Source organism: Beta vulgaris, chromosome 3 (assembly GCF_026745355.1).
Source record: "Beta vulgaris subsp. vulgaris cultivar EL10 chromosome 3, EL10.2, whole genome shotgun sequence".
Classification (NCBI taxonomy): domain Eukaryota; kingdom Viridiplantae; phylum Streptophyta; class Magnoliopsida; order Caryophyllales; family Amaranthaceae; genus Beta; species Beta vulgaris.
Genome location: NC_079204.1, coordinates 15,395,038 through 15,417,208, shown reverse-complemented (window position 1 = coordinate 15,417,208; position 22,171 = coordinate 15,395,038). Strand labels below are relative to the sequence as shown.

At 34.2% G+C, this 22,171-nt stretch overlaps 1 protein-coding gene across 1 annotated transcript in view; it reads left to right on the top strand.

Annotated features, from left to right (window-relative positions):
- Window positions 1–740: 740 nt before the first annotated feature.
- LOC104888876 (putative wall-associated receptor kinase-like 16) overlaps window positions 741–22,171 on the top strand; it is a 41,418-nt gene continuing 19,987 nt past the window's right edge. Inside the window, exons 1-2 of the mRNA XM_048641163.2 lie at window positions 741–1,772; window positions 6,505–6,681. Coding sequence (XP_048497120.1) covers window positions 869–1,772; window positions 6,505–6,681 — 1,081 coding nt within the window. The 5' untranslated portion in view covers window positions 741–868. The remainder of the gene's footprint in view (window positions 1,773–6,504; window positions 6,682–22,171) is intronic.

Here is a 22,171-nt window from a genome sequence, read left to right as displayed (position 1 = left end):
ATGGACGTTCAATAGCGAATGGACCCGATATTTCGCAATGATCGAACTAAGGTCATTACTAATTCAACCTGAGTACATTTGACTTAACGCTACCGTGCATGAAATCTAAATACGACCTGCGCAAACCGGGCAAAAAAATATCAACGGGTGATCATATCCGATATTGGATCGGTTTATAAATGGAATGTTCAGACCTGTTCGGCACCTGGGAATCAAATGATTCAAATGTGTTCGACCCAGTTGAACAAAACCTGACCAATCATGACCTGGGACACTGACAATCAGAATCCTGACCTATCCGGATATGACCTGGTTTACCATAAGTATACCCAGAACCTGTTTGAGAACATGTTTTAACACCACTAGCTCAGCTACACTTGGAATCATTTAGATGCAAGGGCCGTGGAAGTCCTGCACAGCGTCACATAAATGTTAACAAGTATTAAGTGGTAGGAGCTTTTATTTTCTCTTTTTTCTTTATAATATATATTGGATAATCTTGAATTGATAGAGCCATAATAGTTATTTACTTTCATTTTATTTATTTATCGCAGTGATATTCTTACCCAACCATATAATATAGCATTTAAGAATGAATGAAGGTCGTCGTCAACTCCCCCTCCGTAACTGTCGTCTTCTAGGCTTGCGACAGTAGCATTTGCTTCGAAAATTCAAACTAACTACACCATCACCCATCAGTGTGTTCATAACTTCAGACAAACTAATTTATTTATAGAGCTTTTGAATCCTTCACTATGTCTCAGGCCAAATCAAACGTACACCACCACTCAACACTTAACTAGCGTCCATATATACACAATTTGATCATCCTGCTCAAAACGCGAGTCCAATTACTTTTACGCATCTCATGGAGCATTCAAGTAATACACTTCTTACAATTGTACTACTTTGGGTTTTAACACCATTCGTCTTAGGAGATGAAGTGGTACCACGGCAAGTCCTCAAGCCATACTGTTCACACACTTGTGGAAACGTTAGCATTCCATATCCATTTGGTATTGAAGATGGGTGCTATTACTTTGTGGATAATAACTATGATTACAAATTCGTTTGTAATGATACTTATACTCCACCAAGACTAATACTTGGTAGAAATTTGGAGGTGTTGAAAGTTTCACTAGAAGGTGAACTAACCATTAACAATCCCGTTTGTTATGATTGTTACCATAACTCAAGCCAAGGCCAGCTCCTTAAAACCATATTTTGGAGCTGGGTAAACCTGGCGACCTTTACTATTTCTAGCACGAAAAACGTATTAGTTGCCATCGGCTGCGATACCAATGTCTGGTTTACCGGGTTTCGACATGGAAGACCATATTACACAGGCTGCATGACTCAATGCGCCAACTTAAACGATGTTGCTGATGGTGCCTGCAATGGGATTGGTTGCTGCCAAATTGCGCTTCCTGAAGGAGTTTCGAACATTACAACAAATGTTTCAAGTTTTTCGAATCACAGATTTGTGCCTTTTAATCCTTGTAGTTCTGCGTTTCCTGTTGAGATAGAAACATTCAAATTTTATCAAAGGAATTTGAGTCAGGACTTAAACTATTACCGTAGTAATGAAATAAAGCTGCCAGTAATCTTCAATTGGAAAGTTGGAAGAAACAGTTGTTCAGTTGCTAAAGCACACAGGAATTACATGTGTACGGAAAACACAGACTGTTATGATTCAGAGTATGAAGTTGGCTATCGTTGCAAATGCAAAGATGGTTATTCCGGAAATCCTTACCTTTCTCAAGGTTGCACAGGTAAATATTCTGATTTATTTTCTTTGTTAATCAATCTACAGTGTAACCCAATGACATATGAAAAAGTTAGGATTATTTCCGGTTCTTTAAGTTTCTAAGTGTTTTGTCGTCAGATTCCAAATTCCTCAAAAATACTCTCCTATGTCTCCCCATCATTCACAACTTATAATTATAGAGAACTGAGGATAAATAAGATCCAGGCGAGTTTCTAAAATTGAGAAGAGTTTTAGCAGCCTTGCTCAGTTATTGTTGTTCACTCAATTGAGTCAGAAAATAACGTAATTATAGACTAATCTCCCCTCCGAAAGTAAATTACAGACTAATTTCTAATTACAATTACTCAATTGGAAGTTAATTTAATTTTACAAATTTTTTTTATTGGATAAAAGTTAATTTATTGTAGATTATTGTAAGTGTAAGTTTCACTCTGACCATTAGTAAATCCTAAATGAATTAAAGCCACACCTTGTTACGCGTTAGAGGGATAAGGTAAAATGCAGTATGAATGTATGATAATCCCAATAAGGATTTGCTTATGTGTCAAGTGCAAATTGAATTGTCGATGTGTCAATCCATTGTAATATATTTTTACAATTTTTTGCCACGTGTATTTGTCTCTAAATATTTCTGTCATGCATTACTTTTTTACGCATATAATTGGAAAGCTATTTAAGAAAGTTCTCTGTGATGGAATGTAAATCAACTAAATTTTAGGAATTGATTGCTACTAATTAGTAATTACTTATGCATCATAAAACTGCCAAAAAAAATATATCTCCTAAATTCGATATTTAAGGCACTAATGAAAAAAATCATATCCCCTAAATACGGTATTTTAGAAACTAATTAAAAATTCATATCCCCTAAATTCAGTATTTGAGTTACTAATCATATATTTTGGCACTAATTAAGAAATAAATTTATAGCAAGAAGCTTATATTTTAGGTACTACTTAAGGTATTACAACCATTTAAATGAACATGTTGTACTCTCTTCTTAAACCCAAATTAAAACAAAAGTCTTAACAGATTATAATATATATATAACTTAAAGTTTACCAAGGGACGTATTAATCATACAATAAGTTGTATTATAGGTTTTTTTAAAAAGTTCAAATTATAAGATCATTGACCACATATCCATACCATCAAAATTATAAGTTCATTGCAAACTATAAAATCGTGGGCCGTCATATTACACAGACTACGGTGTATCCCATAAAACGATGATAATTATTAGTGAGTTACAATGTGATTAGCAATACAAAACACGATCCACGATAAAATCAATAATAATTGATATTAGCACCTCATGTATAACACAAAAAAAAAATAAACATCTTATGTATTAACACTTAGCTTGCATAAAAGAATAAACATCTTATGTACTAACACTTAACTTGCACAAAAGAATAAACATCTTATGTAATAATACTTGCACAAAAGTCAAAACATCTTATGTACTAACACCTAATATTAAACTATAAACTAAAAAACGGATTAGCCAATATATAAATAGATAAGAAAATATAACAAAGTCTCAACAAAAGTTAACTTTTACTTGGCTCATGAGGTTTGTAAAACTTAAAGGGGGATAGCCTAATTGTAACAACAAGCATGAGATGTCTTAAAGTTTAGTATAATAACAATGGAACCCCTTTCATTGTACAAAATATCACATCGCAGTATTTAAAGTCCGCTAGGAATATGCTATCTTAAGTGGTAAATGTATGGCATCTCTACGTAAGGTTAAAGATTAAAATTACATATATTATGTACTTATCAACTAAAAACGGATTAGCCAATATATAAATAGATAAGAAAAGATAACAATCACAAACTCAGTAATATATAAATATGTAAGGTTAAAGATTAAAATTGCACATAGAACTTATGTGAAATCTATTGTCCATAATTTTAGTGTAGTTGTACCTTTGTGAAGTTTATAAGTCATATTATATTTGTTCAGTTTATTCACAACAACCGAATCACAACTAAAAAAAATAATATTACCATACATATGAAATTTGAGAGCTCATAATTTCTAGGTGTTCATCTCAAAGAAAAGATAAAATCCCATATAATATATTTCCACATATAAATTGATTTTTATTTCTATATAGTACCGTTTATTTGGAACAAGTATTATTAACCTGGGTCAGTGAGCTAATCACAAACTCACAATAAAAATGAAAAAAAGGGTAATCACAAACTCAGACTCATTCCTCTCCTCCTCCTATTTTTCTCCCTCACAATACATCAGTTGTTCATGACTACTCTTTTCCTATTCCTAAACCTTTTCAATTTTATGAAACACTTACACCTTCTTCCATTTCCACTTTACAAAATGACTCTTTCTCTCCTTCATCTATACCACCACAAAATGATACTTCTCTCCCTCCTTCACCTGTCCTTAGACACTCTACTAGAGTTCATGATACTCCTACTTGGATGACTGACTATGTTGCTTCTCTTTCTTTTTCCCTTCACTGGTGAAACATAGTCTCTTTCAATGACCTCCCTTCCTCTTCTAAGCCCTTATTTCTCATACTTCTTCCATCTCTGAACCTGAAAGTTACTTAGAAGCTTCACAAAATGAGGGCTGAGTTGAAGCAATGCATAAAGACATTGTTGCCTTAGAAGCTAATGGCACTTAGGAGCTCATACCAATTAACCTAAAGGCAAGAAGGCTATTGGGTGCAAATGGGTGTTTAAAGTTAAGCTTAAGGCAGATGGGTCATTAGAGAGGCTCAAAGTCAGATTAGTTGCCAAGGGATTCACCCAACAATATGGGATTGACTTTGAGGAAACCTTTTCACCAGTTGTGAAAATGTCCAATGTGAGATGTTTGCTTGCCATTGCAGCTAGTAAGAGATGGCCCTTGTTCCAATTAGACATCAACAATGCATTTCTGCATGGTGACCTTACTGAAGAAATCTATATGAAGATGCCTCAAGATATTCCTAATCCCAAGAACCTTGTATGTAAGCTCTAGAAAATCTTTGTATGGTCTTAAGCAAGCCTCAAGGCAATGGTTTACTAGGCTTACTTCTGAATTACTACAACAAGGCTACTATCGATCAAAGAATGACTATTCTTTGTTTCTTAACAAATTTGGCTCCCACATTCTTATTATTGGCATCTATGTGGATGTTATCATCCTCACTGGCACTAATCTTGCTCTGGAGACTCTCAAGCTTCATTTACATCAAGTCTTTAGCATTAAAGACTTAGGGTCTTTAAATTATTTTTTAGGCATGGAAATCACTTCTATTTCTTAAGGTCTTATTATGACTCAAAGGAAGTTTTCCAATGAATTGCTAGCAGCTTGCAACATGAATCTCTCTAAGACAACCAAAACTCCTCTCCCTATTGGTATTAAACTTTCTAGTGATTGTGGTGCTTTCTATGTTGATCCTGCTCTATACAGAAGTTTAGTGGGGAAACTGAACTTCTTAACTCACACTAGGCCTCATTTATGTTATGTAGTGCAAACTCTTAGCTAGTATATGCACCAGCCTCGAGTTCAACATTATGAAGCTTTACACCATGTTCTTAGGTACTTAGCTGGGTCCCTAGGGCAAGGAATATTGCTCACTGCCACTGATTAGCTTACTTTGAAGGCCTATTCAGACTCGGATTGGGCTTCTTGCCTTGATACTCGCAGTTATGTCACTGGTTATGCGATGTTGCTTGGCTCTTCACCTGTTTCTTGGAAATCCAAGAAGCAAGCTACAATCTCCAAGTCTTCTTCTGAAGCTGAGTACAGGGCAGTGTCAGCAGCAAACTCTGAAGTCACCTAGCTTGTTAGACTTTTGCAAGAACTTGGGGTTCCTGATTTAACTTCTGTTAAATTATTGTGTGAAAACCAATATGCCATTCACATTGGTAGAAATCCAGTTCTACATGAGAGAACAAAACATATAAAACTTTGTTGTCACTTTACTAGAGAGAAAGTTATGGAAGGTTTGCTTGAACTCTCATACTTGCCTACCCAAGATCAACTTGCTGACTTGTTTACAAAGGCCTTGAATTCTCCCCAGCATCCGAAACTTAGCTCCAAGCTAGGTTTGATTGAAGATCAATCACTCCTTAGCTTGAGGGGGGTTGCTGATGTATGCAATCTTCCTCCTACTGAAACAACCACTTGATGGTTATTACAACTGCCAGCTCAGCAGGTTGTTATAACAACCTTTCTTCTTGTTTATAACTAATTCTAGATATTTCTCTCTCTCTCTCTTGTAATGACAGTAGTATATAAATTGTCTACTTAGTTCAATCTAAGCAATGATGTAATAATATTCATTCTGGAATTATTACACACTTTCTCCCTCTAAATTCTCTCAATCACTTTTACATTGTTTACAATTGCTGAAATGAAGTTCAGTTCATGAATTTCTTCACCATCTTTTATCATTATACCCTCAATCAACAAAATATTTACATCATCCTTGATTTATTGGTTTTCAAAAAAAAAAAACAGAAGAAAAATATACAATGAACTTTATGAATAATTTTTCGTATATATTATTATGCAATTGAACTTTTGTTTGTTTTCACACACATCGCGTGCATACAAGACTAGTTATTAATTACAGTAGGGAGGGCTTAACGTAGCTCATTAAATTTATTTTAATAATAATAAAAACCTGCGTTGTTTTCCCAACAATAGTTTTTCTTTGGCAGTTTTCTGAGTCTTATCTGATAGATTTAATCGTTGAATCTCTCCTCAGATGTTGATGAGTGTAAGAATAATGATACAAATGATTGTGAAAAGCCAGAGTATTGTTTCAACATTAATGGAGGCTACAACTGTCACTGTCCAGAGGGCTACCATGGCAATGCGACGATGACTGATCGTTGTGTATCTAATAGGAAAGCTTGGTTCACACCGGTTCTCGTCACTGCAGGTTAAGTTTCGTAAGTTTTTATTAGAAATGTTATAATTATTTGCAAGTTTCAAATTTTCTATTGTTATTTGTTACACCCATGTTCATTGTGTACACGTGAGTTTGTACATCTTGGAGAAAGAAGAGAGAAAATACCACGTTTAAGATAAAGGAGTTAATCCTACTGTTGTCAATTAGTTATAGTACGGAACCTTCGGACTTGTAAGTGGACCAAATTCTCCTCCTCTTTACCAACTTGCCCAAATCCATTTTGAATTACATTAAATTTATAATCATTTTTCAAAATGAACATAATTAAAATAAGTTTCGAGTAATTCTTGATTCCATTATAAAACTAGATCATATGGGCCATAAAGTCTCAAAAGCCTTAAACTAGATAATGATAATGTTGCCTATATTAGCTAGTGGTTTTATCATGTTATGGTTAACAAAATTAATAGTTGACAAATGAGATCCTATGTGAAGGGCTAAGTAGCACGGATACAGATACGGGGACGGGTACGAGTACGGAAAACGGTAAAATCAAAAATTCTAAAAACGGGTATGGCTCGGATTCGGCAAAAAAAATTAAATAATATAATACATTTAATGAATGATATTACTTAAAATTGAATTTTTATAAATTAAATGGTAATTATAAACTTATTAATTTACAGTATTTCAGTCATAATTAAAATTAGATTATTAAAAATTAATATTTCATACTTATAAGTTATAACTCAACACATTATACTGTTAAAATAGACTAGACTAGAGTTTTCTTTTAAAAAAGGAAAAGGGAGATGACAATGTATTCCCCAAAGTAAAAAACAGAAGAAAAGAAACAAGGTGGATGACACCTGTAAAGTGTAAACAACATACTCCCTCTTCCTTAAAGGATATTTTCAGTTCTTGTTATACAATGGAGAAGAACTATTAAACCAGAAAATAAATATTACTCACTAGGCTAGTTCAGGTGAGAGAAGAAATCCGACGATGAGTGGAGATAACCGATGAGAAGAAGTCGAGGCTTGCTTCGAAGTTCGAACTCAGAGAAGTCGAACTGGCTTCGAACTTAGAGAAGTCGAACTTGCTTCGAAGGAGGTTGAGAGGACGACCGGCGAAACCACCGGTGACCGGCGAGAAGAAGTTCAGGTGACTTCACACTTTCGAAGTTCAGTTAATTGAGAGAGAATTGAGAATTTCGAACCCTAAAACCCTAGAATTCAAATTTGGGGATTTCGAATTTCACTAAAACAGGTTGGGTACGTGACTTTCCCCTCAAAAACGTCCCCGGCGCCGTCCCCAAAGTCGGCCCATCCGTCCCCAAAAGCAACCCACGTCCACGACCCACTGAATTCGTTCTGGGTACGAATCCCAGCCGAATCTGTAGCGTACCCAAGACGTCCCCGTCCCCGGTACGGGAAACGGTACCTGGGAGTCGTACCCATGCTTCATAGGTGAAGGGTGTAGGGAAATTTAGTTTCAGAACCAAATAATAAGTATGCTAGTACGAGAATACAACTTTTGTATTAACACTAGTTTTTAGGCCCGGTTTACATTCTACTAATTATATCTTTTATTTATTAATTACTATTCTACTTTGAAATAATAACATTAAGTATTACTTAATTTAGTGGTTAAGACATTAGTAAATATGCTTGTGGTTACAAGATCAAATCTTACATAATGTTTTTTCTATTTTTTAGTGTATGTGGATTACATGGCATAAAACACTCTAAGCGAAAGCACCACGTGGCATTATTCCTTTCTTAGGAACGCCTTTTAATATATAGTAGTATAGATTAGAGATATTTTGTTCAAATGAAAAATTAACTTCTTAAAGTAGATTTACTCTGGTGACTCAATGTCTATATTACATTGTTATGATACGTTAAGTACAATGGAAGGTACTAAACTTTAGCAAAAGTTGTAGTTTAGATACTCAATCCAAATTTTTTTCAAGATTTGCTTAACTCCAAGTAAATAAATAAAAATATTTTTGTACATAATAACTATTTTTCAAAAAGAGAATTCGTGTCTTTTCTCTCTCCTCCCCTCAAAACCAGACTAGTTAAATATGCACGTGATACGTGCGTGGATATACGTAAATTATAATTAGTAAAAGTAACTTCTAAATATTGCATCACTAAAATAATAACAATTTTTTTAAACATTTTTTTAACAATAGCATATCAGGAGACACCAAAGTAAACGTGGCAATAGGACCAATCATATCAGATTCGGACTAGACCAATTTGGATCATACTGTTTTCAGATCAAGTTAGATTCAAACTAGATCGGAATCGGACCAGACCATTTTAGATTGGGATATTGTTTGGACCATTGTATTTTGGGACTAAATCGGATTTCAGATTATAATTTCATATCATCATCAGATCAGATGGTTTTCGGACCGAGCAGTTGTGGATTGGGTTTTTCGAATCAGGTTAAGCTGGGACCAAAAATATTTTGAGTTTTTAACACTAGGGTTGTTATATGTAAACAAATTTATTCTATTTGCAGTAACTAATTACATTAAAAATTCAATCGTATTTGTGCTAATATAAGGTTTATATATTTGGATAATTAAGCACATTATAGAAATTACAAGTTAAGTCTAGTGACTAGCAAGTTATATAAGGTTTATGTATATAGATAATTAAGCAAATAATTAATGGAATATTTACGCAATAATATATAATATCTTTTATAGGTTTCCATGGTGTAGAACATAAATTAGTTTTAAGTCTTTCATGATAATATTATTCATAAAAAGGTCAATGTTGGGTACTTCGGATCAGGCATAATCGAAGCGAATAGTTTCTTTTTGCTTTGTGATTTTGGGTCAGATTGATTTTGGGTCGGGTTGATTATGGATCATATCGTTTGGATTTCGAATGAGTATTGGATCAAGATTGTTCGAACCAGATTCAGATCAGACCGAATCATTTCGAATTCATATCAGATTTTGGATTATCTGTTTCGGATCCAAATCGGACCACTGATCAGATATTTCGAATCGAATTTAAGGATCAAGACCAACTTTGTTGGGTCTACACCATAAGTATTCTCCTATAAAATGGGCTCTGATATATTGGTTCAAAGGGTAAGGGATTTGACATTTGCACTATTAGCGCCAATTATACACATTTACTTACGCCGGCCTTTCATTTCAAAAACAAATCAAGATCGCAATCAATCATACAAAATTTTTCATTATAAATCTCCCAAATGATCCAAATTATACTAAGAAAAATAAACTACAAACATGTTCATTTTCACTCGAACGGACTGTTCTTAATAATCTAGTGCGACTATTTAGAATTCCAAAGAAAGCAAGTATGTTTTAAATTATTTTTAATATGTTCCAAAGAAGAAAACAAGTAATTTTCAAAGAATTCAGAGAAAAATTTCGGTGTGCTGTTGGTAATTTTAGGTTGATTTTAATTTTTTAATTCGGAAAATGCAATAAAAAAAAGGAAACAATACTATTCATATTTAATTTTAATTTTTCATAAATTTATAAATTAGAAACATCAAAACTCTAGTGCGACTATTTAGAACATGACAAGAACTATATAGAACACAACAATAACTATTTAAAACACAGTAAGAACTATTTGGAACATAATATTAACTATTTAGAACATATGTTGTACAATATTTAGAGCATAGGAACAACAACGTAAAACATCCTTTTCTATTATCAACAAATTAATTGCAAAATTGACATGGGAGAAAAATATGTTAAGAAACATATGCTCTCAAAATTGAAGTATATACTTCCGAAAAAAAACTTAAGTATGAATCCTAAAAAAAGTTAAATAAATATGTTGTTCTAAAAAGTGTTGTGTATGTTCTAAAAATTTAAGTTTAATTATTTGTTTCCTTAAAAAATTGTAAGTATGTTCCCTAGAAAAAGTTATATTATTAAAAAGAGTTGCATATGTACTAAACATTTAAGTATATTTCCTAAAAAAAAAAAGGTTAAGGATGTTATTCTAAAATGTGGTTGCATATGATCTAAAAGAATATTACATATGTTCTAAACCCTAATCTGTTCTCACATAAAAAGTGTTCTCAAGTAAGATATGTGTTCTCACAAGAGTCTTCCCCTCTATATGTATATATGATATATATATATATATTTATATATATATATATATGATACATACATACATATATATATATATATGATACATATATATATATATATGATACATACATACATACATATATATATATATATATATATATATATATATATATATATATATATATATATATATATATATATATATATATATATATATATATATATATATATATATATATATAAACAAACGCAAGATCACATGAGAAGGCTCCTTACATGAGAAATGAGAATTAATCTCAACCATACGATTGGATTAGAGTTACAACACTTGTTCATTAGAGTTATACACCCCTAAAAACTTTTGAGCCCAAAAAAAAAAAATTTGGAATTTTTTTTTCTAATATTATTTTTTCTTGGAGTTATATCACTTTTTCATTAGAGTTACATCACTTATCGCGCGTAAAATTCATTCTCATGTAAGTATGCATTCTCATATATGAACTCACTTATATATATATATATATATATATATATAGGTAGGATCCGCTGAAAACAGCTCTTATTCTGAAAACTGAAAACAAGGGTAACTTTTCCCACTTTTAGAGTAACTTTATATACTTTAGGGGTAACTTTTGCCTGTTTTAGGATAACTTCATTATATTAAGGACAACTTTATATATTTCAGGGGCAACTTTATATATTATAAGGGTAAATTTTTGTACGTTTAAGATAACTTTATTATGTTATAATTAATTTTCATATTTCTAGGGTAACTTTGAGTATTATAAGGATAACTTTGAGTATTATAAGTGCAACTTTAATTAATTGTATTACAATAACTAATTGTATTAATTTGGTTATCGCCATTGTCAATTTGGTTATCTTGTCTTCACCATCGTTCCTTCGAGTACTTGCATAAACCATCAATTTGGTTATCACAACAATGAAGACAAAAATACAAAAACTTTTCTCTTTCCTAATCATAGTAACTAATCACAATCGTTCCTTCGAGTACTTGCAAGTTCATCCCACACAGAGTTTGCATTATCACCTGATATATTAAGGGCAGCAATTCTCTCTCCTAATCAACAATTCCAATCCAAAAGAATACACTAATCTAAGCCAAATAGAAGAGAGTAAAAATACATTTTGCGAAAAACTAAACTAAATTTTCTTGAAAATTTGTTCGAAGTAGTTTGCTCATAGCAAAACAATCAAACGAAAATAGCAGATTCGAAGGAACGAAAGTAGCTGAAAATTTATTCAGAGGTTGCTTATCTTTTCATTGTGGTTGGATTCTTCATCTTCTTAATATGAGAATATCGCCATTGTTGTGATTAGGAGAGAGAAAAAGAGATTTTTTACATTTAACCAAAAATTATTGTGATGAGAGTATCCCCTCTTTAAAAAAAAAAAAAAAAAAAAAAAAAAAAAAAAGAAAAGTAATAGAATGAATTTACATTTAACCAAAAATAACATTATTGTGATGAGAGTATCCCCTCTTTAAATAGAAGTATTTGCTTTTATTGCACTTTCATATATGCCTATAATGATAGATGTTAGAACAAGAGTTTCGCAAAGGCAGAAATAGATAACTTTCAAGGTTGTGCCGTGATAGAAGATCACTGACTTGAAAGCAATTACGGCCCGACAATGGTGGTTATCGATCTTGGCCGCCCAAGGCCCAAGGCCCAAGGCCCATGGCCCGGTCCGGGCGGGGCGCGCGTGTGTGATAGCAAGCCCAAACCAAACATATCATCCAACCACAAAAGCATCTCTAGTCACAACTCAATAGATGGAAGGAGGGAGGAAGTATATAAACATGAAGAAATTCCCTCCCACAAGCAATGTGGGACAAACAAGAATATGAGCCAAGGCTTTTCCAAGCCTTAACTCCAACAATAGACATGGGAGATTGGAATTATGGAAAGAGTTGAGATAGATAAAAACAAAAAATTCCTAGATGCTATGTGGGAATGTTAATTGCGTAATGTATTTGGATGAAAGAATAGGCCCACTAGTGATGGAGGTTGAAATTGAGGATATAAGAGCTTGTATGTTAGAGTGTGAAATTGAGGATATAAAATGTTTTGGGCATTTCTATACATGGAATAACAAGCAAGCTGGGAGACAAAGGGTTTTCTCAAATAGAGTCATGGCTAACAGTAGATGGTAGGAGAATATTTTATGTGTTAAAGCATGTTTCAGGAAGAAGGTGAACTTGATTATTAACCAGCTCTCATAGTCTCAGCACTATACCCTAGAGAACTCAAGGGGTAAACCTTTTAGGTACTATACAATGTGGAAAGTAGCTCCACAGTTCAGAAGTATAGTACGAGATACAAGGGTCAAAGATGTATATAGTCAATTAGTCATGAAGAAATTGAAGCCGGTGAAGGTAGCTCTAAAGGAGTTGAATAAAACTGGATTCTCTAAATCCATGTAGCTAAACTGAAAGCTTACCATGAAATGGTAGAAACTCAGAGATGATACATCCGCACCATCACGATGAGCAGATTAGAAACAAGGAACTTGTTGCTGTACAAGATTATTCAATGAAACATGCAGCTTATCTAGAATTTCTGAAACAGAAAGCAACGATGGAGTGGGTGAAACATAGTAATGAAAATACTGCACTTTTCCATCAGATTTTTAAGGCTAGAAGAATACACAATCATATATATAGTATATATAATGTTGATGGAAATTGGAAGTATATAGTGCTATTGCACTATCTGATGCATTCTTGGACTACCATAATAAGCTGTTAGGTAGCACTACTGAGAGATTTGTTGTTTTACCAAAAATAATACAATGTGGTCCTCTAGTTAGTGAGCAACAAAAAGCTATACTAGAAGGTCCATACACAATATACGAGATTAAGAGTGCACTTTTTTCTATTTAGGGGATAAATCCCCATGGATTTGGAATCATTTTTATAAAATATGCTTGGGATTTTGTGGGAATCAAAGAGGTTTTGTGCATGGGAGGTATATTGCACATAATATCATGGGTATTTAGGATATGGTCAGGCATTATGGTAGTAAATCTGTCTCTCCAAGTTGTCTTTTGAAGATTGATATTCAAAAGGCATATGACACTGTCAATTGGGCATTCTTGAAGCAAATGCTGAAACATTTAGGCTTTTCTCTAAAGTTTATACAACTGGTTATGGAGCGTTTATATACTAATAGGTTTTCTTTGCTCATAAATGGTTTAATGAAGGATTTTTCCCTGCAAAGAGAGGGGTTGAGACAAGATGATCCTATGTCTCCACTCCTCTTTGTAATATACATGGAGTATATGTCAAGAGTTCTACATAGAAATGAGTAAACTTAGCCAATCAAAGTTCCACCTCAGATACAAGGAGCTAAGTTAACTCACATGTGCTTTGCTGATGAATTAATTCTCTGCTGCAAATAAAGGAGATTTTTCATCAATTTACTTGTTGTTAGGTGCTTTCAAGTTATTTTCACACACTTCTAATTTGATAGCAAATATTCAGATGTCAGTTATGTTCACTAGTGGTATGAAGCAGACAGATGTGCAGAGGATTGTTGCTGCTTCAGAGTTTACAATTAACAATTTGTCTTTTAGATATCTTGGAGTTCCCATATGCTCCAAACGAATATCTTAATATGAGGCTTTGATAGAAAAGATGACTGCTAGGATAAGAGTCCGGAGCTCTAGAAATCTATCCTACATGGCTAAAGCTCAATTAGCAATTGAGTGCTCAATAGGATACATAGATAATGGGCTCAGGTTTATGTCTTGTGAAATTAAAGAAAGTACTGCAAGATGTGGTTAGATTTTGTAGAGCTTTTTTGTGGAGTGGAAATCACTTCAGTCATAAGCCTAGTTATGTAGCTTGGGAGTAGGTTTTTCAAGATGAAAGTGCATGAGGATAGGTTTTCATAGATGTAAAGTTGTGGAACATAGCTTGCATGGGAAATATGTGTGGGCTATCTCATCCAAACAAGATAATGTTCAGATAAAATGAGTTCATCCACTTTAAATTAGAGAATCTAATTAGTGGTCATATACTCCTAAGACTTATGCTAGCTGGTACAGGAGAAAAATATGCAAAGTGAAAGAAAATTTTTAAAGCACATTACGCAAGTGATAAACTGAGCAACATGGGTAAATATTATGTAAAGTATATTTATGGAAGATTATTGGAGAACATAGAAGAGTATCTTGAATGAAAGTAGTATTGGAATAGGTTGAGCATACCTAAGAACATATTTATTCAATGGTTGGAAATTCAGGAGAAGCTGCAGACTACTGAAAGACTGAAATAAATTGGCATAAGTAATATTGATATGTGTTTGATGTGTGGTCTACAAGTTAAAAATCACAAGCAATTATTTTTCAGATGTGCATTCAGTAATTGATGTATTCAAGAGGTAAATAGATAGACGAGAGTTCATATCACCACTATGGACTTGCAGCAAATCTGTAAATGGATTAGAAGAAGTTCAAAGACTAAGATTCATAAATAGGTCATACTAGTTGGAGTGGTTGTTGGTGTATATCATATCTGAAGATGTCGAAATGATTGGTACTGGAATCAAAGTGTAGCTACTATTATTAGTAGTAGTGTAAAGAGAATCAAAAGTGAGATTAAAATCAGAGTTAAGGTTGTAATATATACCCCAAAAGATATCAAGGAAGGATCAATAATGGTTATGTAGTTGTAAATTGCTTTATGAAAACGTTTCTGTAATGTAGTTTGTATACCTGCTCTTATTCCAAAGAATTAAACTTAGTTGGTTTGTTTGGACTTGAATTTGTTTAGGTTGTATGAATGGTTGAATATATGAATGAAGAACTTTCTTATTTAGAAAAAAAAAATTCATTGAAGACAATGCATACAAGCCAGTAACTCGGCTTGTAGGCATGAATAGGCAAGAAAATAGATTCCTCCACACATCAACTGATCATGGCTAGGATTGGGGATAGGCTAAACATCCCCCTCATGTAAATTTTGTTGCCCAATATGGATTGAGACAAAACCTCTGAAAAATCTTGTAATCCGAATTGTTTTCTAAACTGGATGAACTTCTCTGTCGGAATTGCTTTAGTGAATATGTCTGCGAGCTGCTCCCCCGTCTTGCAGAATTGTAGCTCGATCTCTTGTTTGTCGACCAACTCTCGGATGAAATGATGTCGTGTCTCAATGTGCTTTGTGCGACTGTGAAAGACCGGATTCTTTGTCATGGCTATTGCAGACATGTTGTCGCAGTAGATAGTTGTTGGTTCTTCTGATATCTGTTGTAGATCATCGAGAATTCTTCTAAGCCATACTGCTTCACATGCTGCACTTGTTGCTGCTACGTATTCTGCTTCTGCTGATGACAGGGCTACTGATGCTTGTTTCTTTGATGACCAAGATATGGCCTTGGTTCCCAGCTGGAAGACGTAGCCACTTGTACTTTCTCGATCGTCAATGCTTCCGGCCCAATCACTGTCTGTGTATCCTGTAAGGTTGTGATTCTCCTCTGTTTCGTACATAATTCCATAACCTTTTGTTCCCTTTACGTACTTGAGAATCCTTTTTGTTGCTGCCAAGTGAGCTTTACTTGGCTCACTCATGAATCTAGATACTATACTGACAGCATGTACTATGTCGGGCCTAGTATGTGTGAGGTAGATGAGAGAGCCAACCAAACTTCGATATATTGATGCATCGACCTTCTCTTTGCCATCATTCTTGGATAGCTTTTCATTAAGTGCCATTGGTGTAGCCAATGGCTTGCATTCACTCATGTTGAACTTTTTAAGTAGGTCGTCTGCATATTTCTCCTGTGAGAGAAATATTCTTCCTGGGATTTGCTTGACTTGCATGCCAAGTAAATACTTCATGACTCCAAGGTCGGTCATCTCATACTCCGACATCATTGCTTTCTTGAATTCTCTAATAATTTTTGAACTAGTGCCTGTATAGATTAGATCATTTACATAAAGGCACAATATGAGAAAATCGTGTGATCCTTGGGCCTTGATATATAGTGATGGCTCACTTGGGGTTTTTATAAACCCATTTTGAAGTTGGTAGCCATCTATTTTGCTATTCCAGGCCCTGGGTGCTTGCTTAAGTCCATAAAGGGCTTTACGAAGGCGATATACTTTGTCTTCTTTGCCTTCAATGAGATATCCTTGCGATTGCTCAACATACACTTCTTATTCAAGCTCCCCATTTAGAAATGCTGACTTGACATCTAATTGAAAGACTGGTAATTTAAGTTGAGCAGCAAGAGCAAGGACTAACCTGATAATCTCTATGCGGACAACGGGAGAATATGTCTCGTTAAAGTCAATCCCTGGTTGTTGGGAGTAACCTTTTGCGACGAGACGAGCCTTGAATTTCTGGATGGAGCCATCTTCGTTATACTTGACCTTATAGACCCATTTGAGACCGATGACTTCTTTGTCTTCAGGTTTCTCAACAAGCTCCCATGTGTTGTTTTTCTCGATCATCTTGATTTCTTCATTCATGGCCTCGATCCATTTCTCTTCTCCTGATGCTTCTTGAAAGCTTTGTAGTTCTCTAGTGAAGAGAGCCATGATAGCTTGATTGCACTGGAAATCCTCAAAGTAGCTTGGCGGTCGCCGATCTCTTTGTGAACGTCGCACTACTGGAGCTGAGCTTTGAGAGCTTGATCCTGATGTTGGACTCACCGATCTCGAGGATGATATTGAAGATATCGGTGATGATGTAATGGAGGATGACTGTGTTGCTGGATGATTTGGGCCTTCATCTTCTCTTGGGTTTGGTGGAAGAAAATCTCCTTCATGCGGTTGAGATTCCTTCTCTATCCACATCCATTGAGCTCCTTCATCGAAGATGACGTCTCTTGAGATGATTAACTTCTTGGATTCGGGCTGATAGAGACGATATCCTTTAGACTCGTCACTGTATCCAATGAAAATACATTTTTCTCCTTTTCCATCAAGAAAATCTCCTTCATGCGGTTGAGATTCCTTCTCTATCCACATCCATTGAGCTCCTTCATCGAAGATGACGTCTCTTGAGATGATTAACTTCTTGGATTCGGGCTGATAGAGACGATATCCTTTAGACTCGTCACTGTATCCAATGAAAATACATTTTTCTCCTTTTCCATCAAGTTTTCCCCGATTTTCTTTCGGGATGTGGGCATATACTATGCACCCGAAAACTTTGAGGTGCTCCACTCTTGGCTTTCTTTTATGCCAAGCTTCATAGGGTGTCATACCCATGACGGCCTTCGTGGGAGATCGATTGAGAATGTAGATAGTCGTATGTACAGCTTCGGCCCAAAAACATTTGGGCATGTTTTTGCCTTGCATCATACTTCGGGCCATCTCAGCAATGGTCCGATTTTTTCTCTCCGCAACACCATTTTGCTGAGGTGTGCGTCTGACAGTTAATTCTCTTTTGATTCCATGCTCCTTACAGAAGCTATTAAATTCTTTATTTGTGAATTCTCCCCCACGATCTGTTCTAAGAAGTTTTATTGAACGCCCACTTTGTTTTTCTGTGAGGGCTTTAAATTGCATGAAGTGAGAAAACGCTTTTGATTTTTGCTCCAAAATATAAATCCACATCATGCGAGTAAAATCATCGACAAATAATAAAATATATCTTTTTCCGCCAAGAGACGATTTCTGGTAGGACCTCATATATCTGCATGAACAAGCTCTTATGGAGCTCTGATCTGGCCCTCCATGATGAAGTAGGGAATGGCAATCTATGCATTTTGCCATATATACAGCCCTCACATATTTTTCTTGCATTAGTTATAGGTGGAAGCCCAATCACCAATTCTTTTTGTTTTAACAGTTTTAAACTGTTAAAATTTAGATACCCGAATCTCAAATGCTATAATGTGGACTCATCCACCATAGAACTTAGGACAACATTATGCTCCAATTGCATTCTTAATGGAAATATTTTATTAGAAGCCATTTGAGTAATTAATTTCCCTTTTCTCTTTTCAAATATGAGGCATTTATTAGCATCAAAATTTCACCATATAGCCTCTTTGAATTAGCTGGCCTACACTTTAATAAATTTTGTGCAAGCCCGGGGACATAGAAACATCAGAAATAAATTTAGACGAGCCGTTTTTTGTTCTAACGGCTATTGTCCCCTTGCCAGCAACCTCTTGGTTGCTTCCATCACCAAGAGTAATTTGTGTTTTTATGTTTTCGTCCAGACTGACAAATGAATTTTTCTAGTCATATGTGGTTTGAACAACCACTATCAATATACCATATATCATTTGACTCTTGGTGAGCATTTAAACATGTATAAAATAATTGATCTCTAGGCTCCTTATTTTCCGTAAAATTGGCCTCTTCCTTTTGCCGGAACCAACAATCTTTTTCAAAATGAGTGTGCATTTTGCATCTTTTACACTTATACCAGCAATCTTGTGTATTATGACCATTTTTCTTACATAGATTGCAATAGGAGCCAGATTGATTATTTTCTCGAGTTTCTTGATTTTTATAACTTCCTCTCCCCCTGCCACAGTTATATGATGTCCCTCCTTTTCGGAAATTTTTACAGTAGACATTTTTATTTTCTCCATTATTAGAGAATTTTAATTTAGCTTGAAATGCTTGTTCTAGTGGTTGCTCTATAAATCTCTGCATTCTATCTTCATGTGTTAGAAGGGAGCCCATTAATTCAGTTAAACTTAATTTAGATAAATCTTTATAAGACTCCTCTATAGCAGCCACTATGTGATCATAATTTTTGGGGAGACTTCTTAATATTTTTCGAACAACTTGAACATCTTCTATTTTATCTCCATTCGTTCGGATTTGATTTATAATATTTGTTACTCGACTAAAAAACTCTTGTATTATTTCATTTTCCACCATTAACAAATTATCAAAGTCTCTCCATAAAAAACTCTTGTATTGTTTCATTTTCCACGCCTCCTTGGCCGTTGTAACAGCTATGATGGTAGGGTGAATAGTTTCATCTACTCCCCGATAGGTCAAGGATAGGGCATAATTATCCCTTATCCGATTTTGTCTATATTGTTTGCGACGTGATTCGTCCCAAGTAGCTTCTTGGATCAAATCATTTGGTTGTTCATAACCATTTTGCACTAGCTCCCACAAATCTTGTGAGATAAATATAGATTTCATTTGAATAGACCATTGTTTATATTTTTCTCCCTTAAAGATAGGTACTCAATTTAATTGGGGTAGTTAAATGTGTTTAGGGTAGTCATTTTTATTTTGTGATGTTTGAAGTTGAGGGATGAATGAATTTAATTGTTGAAGGCTTTGAAATAAAGTGGCTCTGATACCAATTGTTAGAAATGTCTAGTGGAAGCTGTGTAAAAATTATAGGCTTAAGGTATATGTTTGAAGGTTTTGTGACAGTGGGCAAATGCATGAAATGCTTTTTTTTTTTCATTCCCAAATGAAGTGAATCCATCACATATTTATATTGTGGTGTTGTCGGTGCATTTCCAAGAGCCGACATTGCCTTTTATAATATTTTATTTTGTTCTAGATTTCTCTAGCTTAGTTTTTACTCTTGCAAATTACATCTTGATAAATCTTGAATCCTTAAGATAATTATTTCTAAGTTGTTCTTAAGATATGGTGAATGCCTAGATTTTTCTAGATTAATAATATTATTTTTAACAAAACCTAGTGATCTTTGGGAAGCAATTTTAGGAGGATGGAGAAAATGAAGATATTGAAGTTGAAGCTTTATAAACCACTCATGTTGAGAGATATCATTAGAAATGGCCACCCGAACTTAGGATTTAGAAGAACTACCTCCACGAAAAAGGTGATTATTCCGAGTCACCCAAATACCCCATAGCGTGGCAAAAAATAACACCAACCTATGGCTATCAACAACATCCTTACTAGTAAAAAGTAGGATATAGGAAGAAATCTAATCCTGAGCATCCTTAAAACAACATAATTGACGAATAAAAGGAGCACTTCATTGGGCAGAAGGAGAAGTGATAACATGAGATCACTAACTTTCCCACTAGCTTGTCTCAAGGTTATAGATGGCTGAGCCTTTGGTATTATGTGGAAGAGCCATTTTTTCCTAAACACTCAATATTACGGCCATTACCTAGTTTCCCAATTACATCCTCTAATAAGAGAAGCCTCAGCTCTAGCTAAACCATTAGATAAAATTTAAAAGATAAAAGTTAAGGATAAATTTTTTGTTAATAACAACAGTTTTACCTTTACTTTCTTAAGTGTCAATTCCTCCGTCATACAATGCAGTTTCTTTTTTTGTTTTTACCAGTGAATTTAAAGTAAAACTTTCCGCAATTTTTGAACTTTTTTTTTAAAAAAATATGACTGGTAGATTATGCAATTAGCTTTGTACTTTGGGGTATATTGGTAAGAATGATATATACCAAAATCCTGAAGAGTTCTCACATATATAATTGAGATCCACCACCCCCTCCCCCCCCCTCTGGACCCCCTAGTTTTTCTCTATCGTCTGCTCCTGCTTTCACCGCTCCAACATATATATGCTCGGGCATTCCAAGACACATAACTTCACTTCGACATCATCTTAATATACCCATCCTTGAGTTTCCCACACTTGAAATGCATATTCAAAAGTGAACTTCCAATATACACATTAAATTCACAATCCACCTTAATAACCATATAGTGCAATTGCTCCCCATAAGTAATCTTTACCATTGCAATTAAACCCCTTAAGAATACTACCAAAATTTTACTAATCTAGGCTACAATCGCATGATCCAATATACATTTGATTAAATACAAAGATGTTAATCACTACCAAATATCATATCTACGTAATATATGACATATTATAACATCATCCACCCCAAATTTATGATGTATCATCTTGTAGAAAAGTTCCCAACTGGGAGCAAAACACCCAATATTTACATATCCAATAATCATGGTGTTCCAAGAAGTTTTATCACTGTGATTATGTTTATTTATTGATTTTATGTGATTTCGTTGAAATGTGTTAATTTGTGGCACATTTTTGGTTGGTATATGATTTGATTTTTGGTGTCGATATTGGTTTCATGTTTGTTACTTAGTTTTCAAATTCTCCGAAGTTTCTCTAATTTTGTGGGTAAATTTTGGTTCGTCCAATTTTAAATTAGGTATTGATTTTACTTTGATTCTTGTTTAGTTATTCAATTTTACTAATCGTATGGGGTGAATTCTGGCTGTTACAATTTGAATTATGGTATTGATTCTGATTTGATGCTTGTTTATTTGAAATTATGGGTGAATTTTGATTAACGAGCATTATTTTCACATTCAGATTATCTCTGTATATAATTTTTGTATTTACCTGATGTTTAGGCTATTAATGATAAATGATTAATGATGAGTGTCTTGGCTAATTTCTTCCGATTTTACTAATTGTTGTCGGAG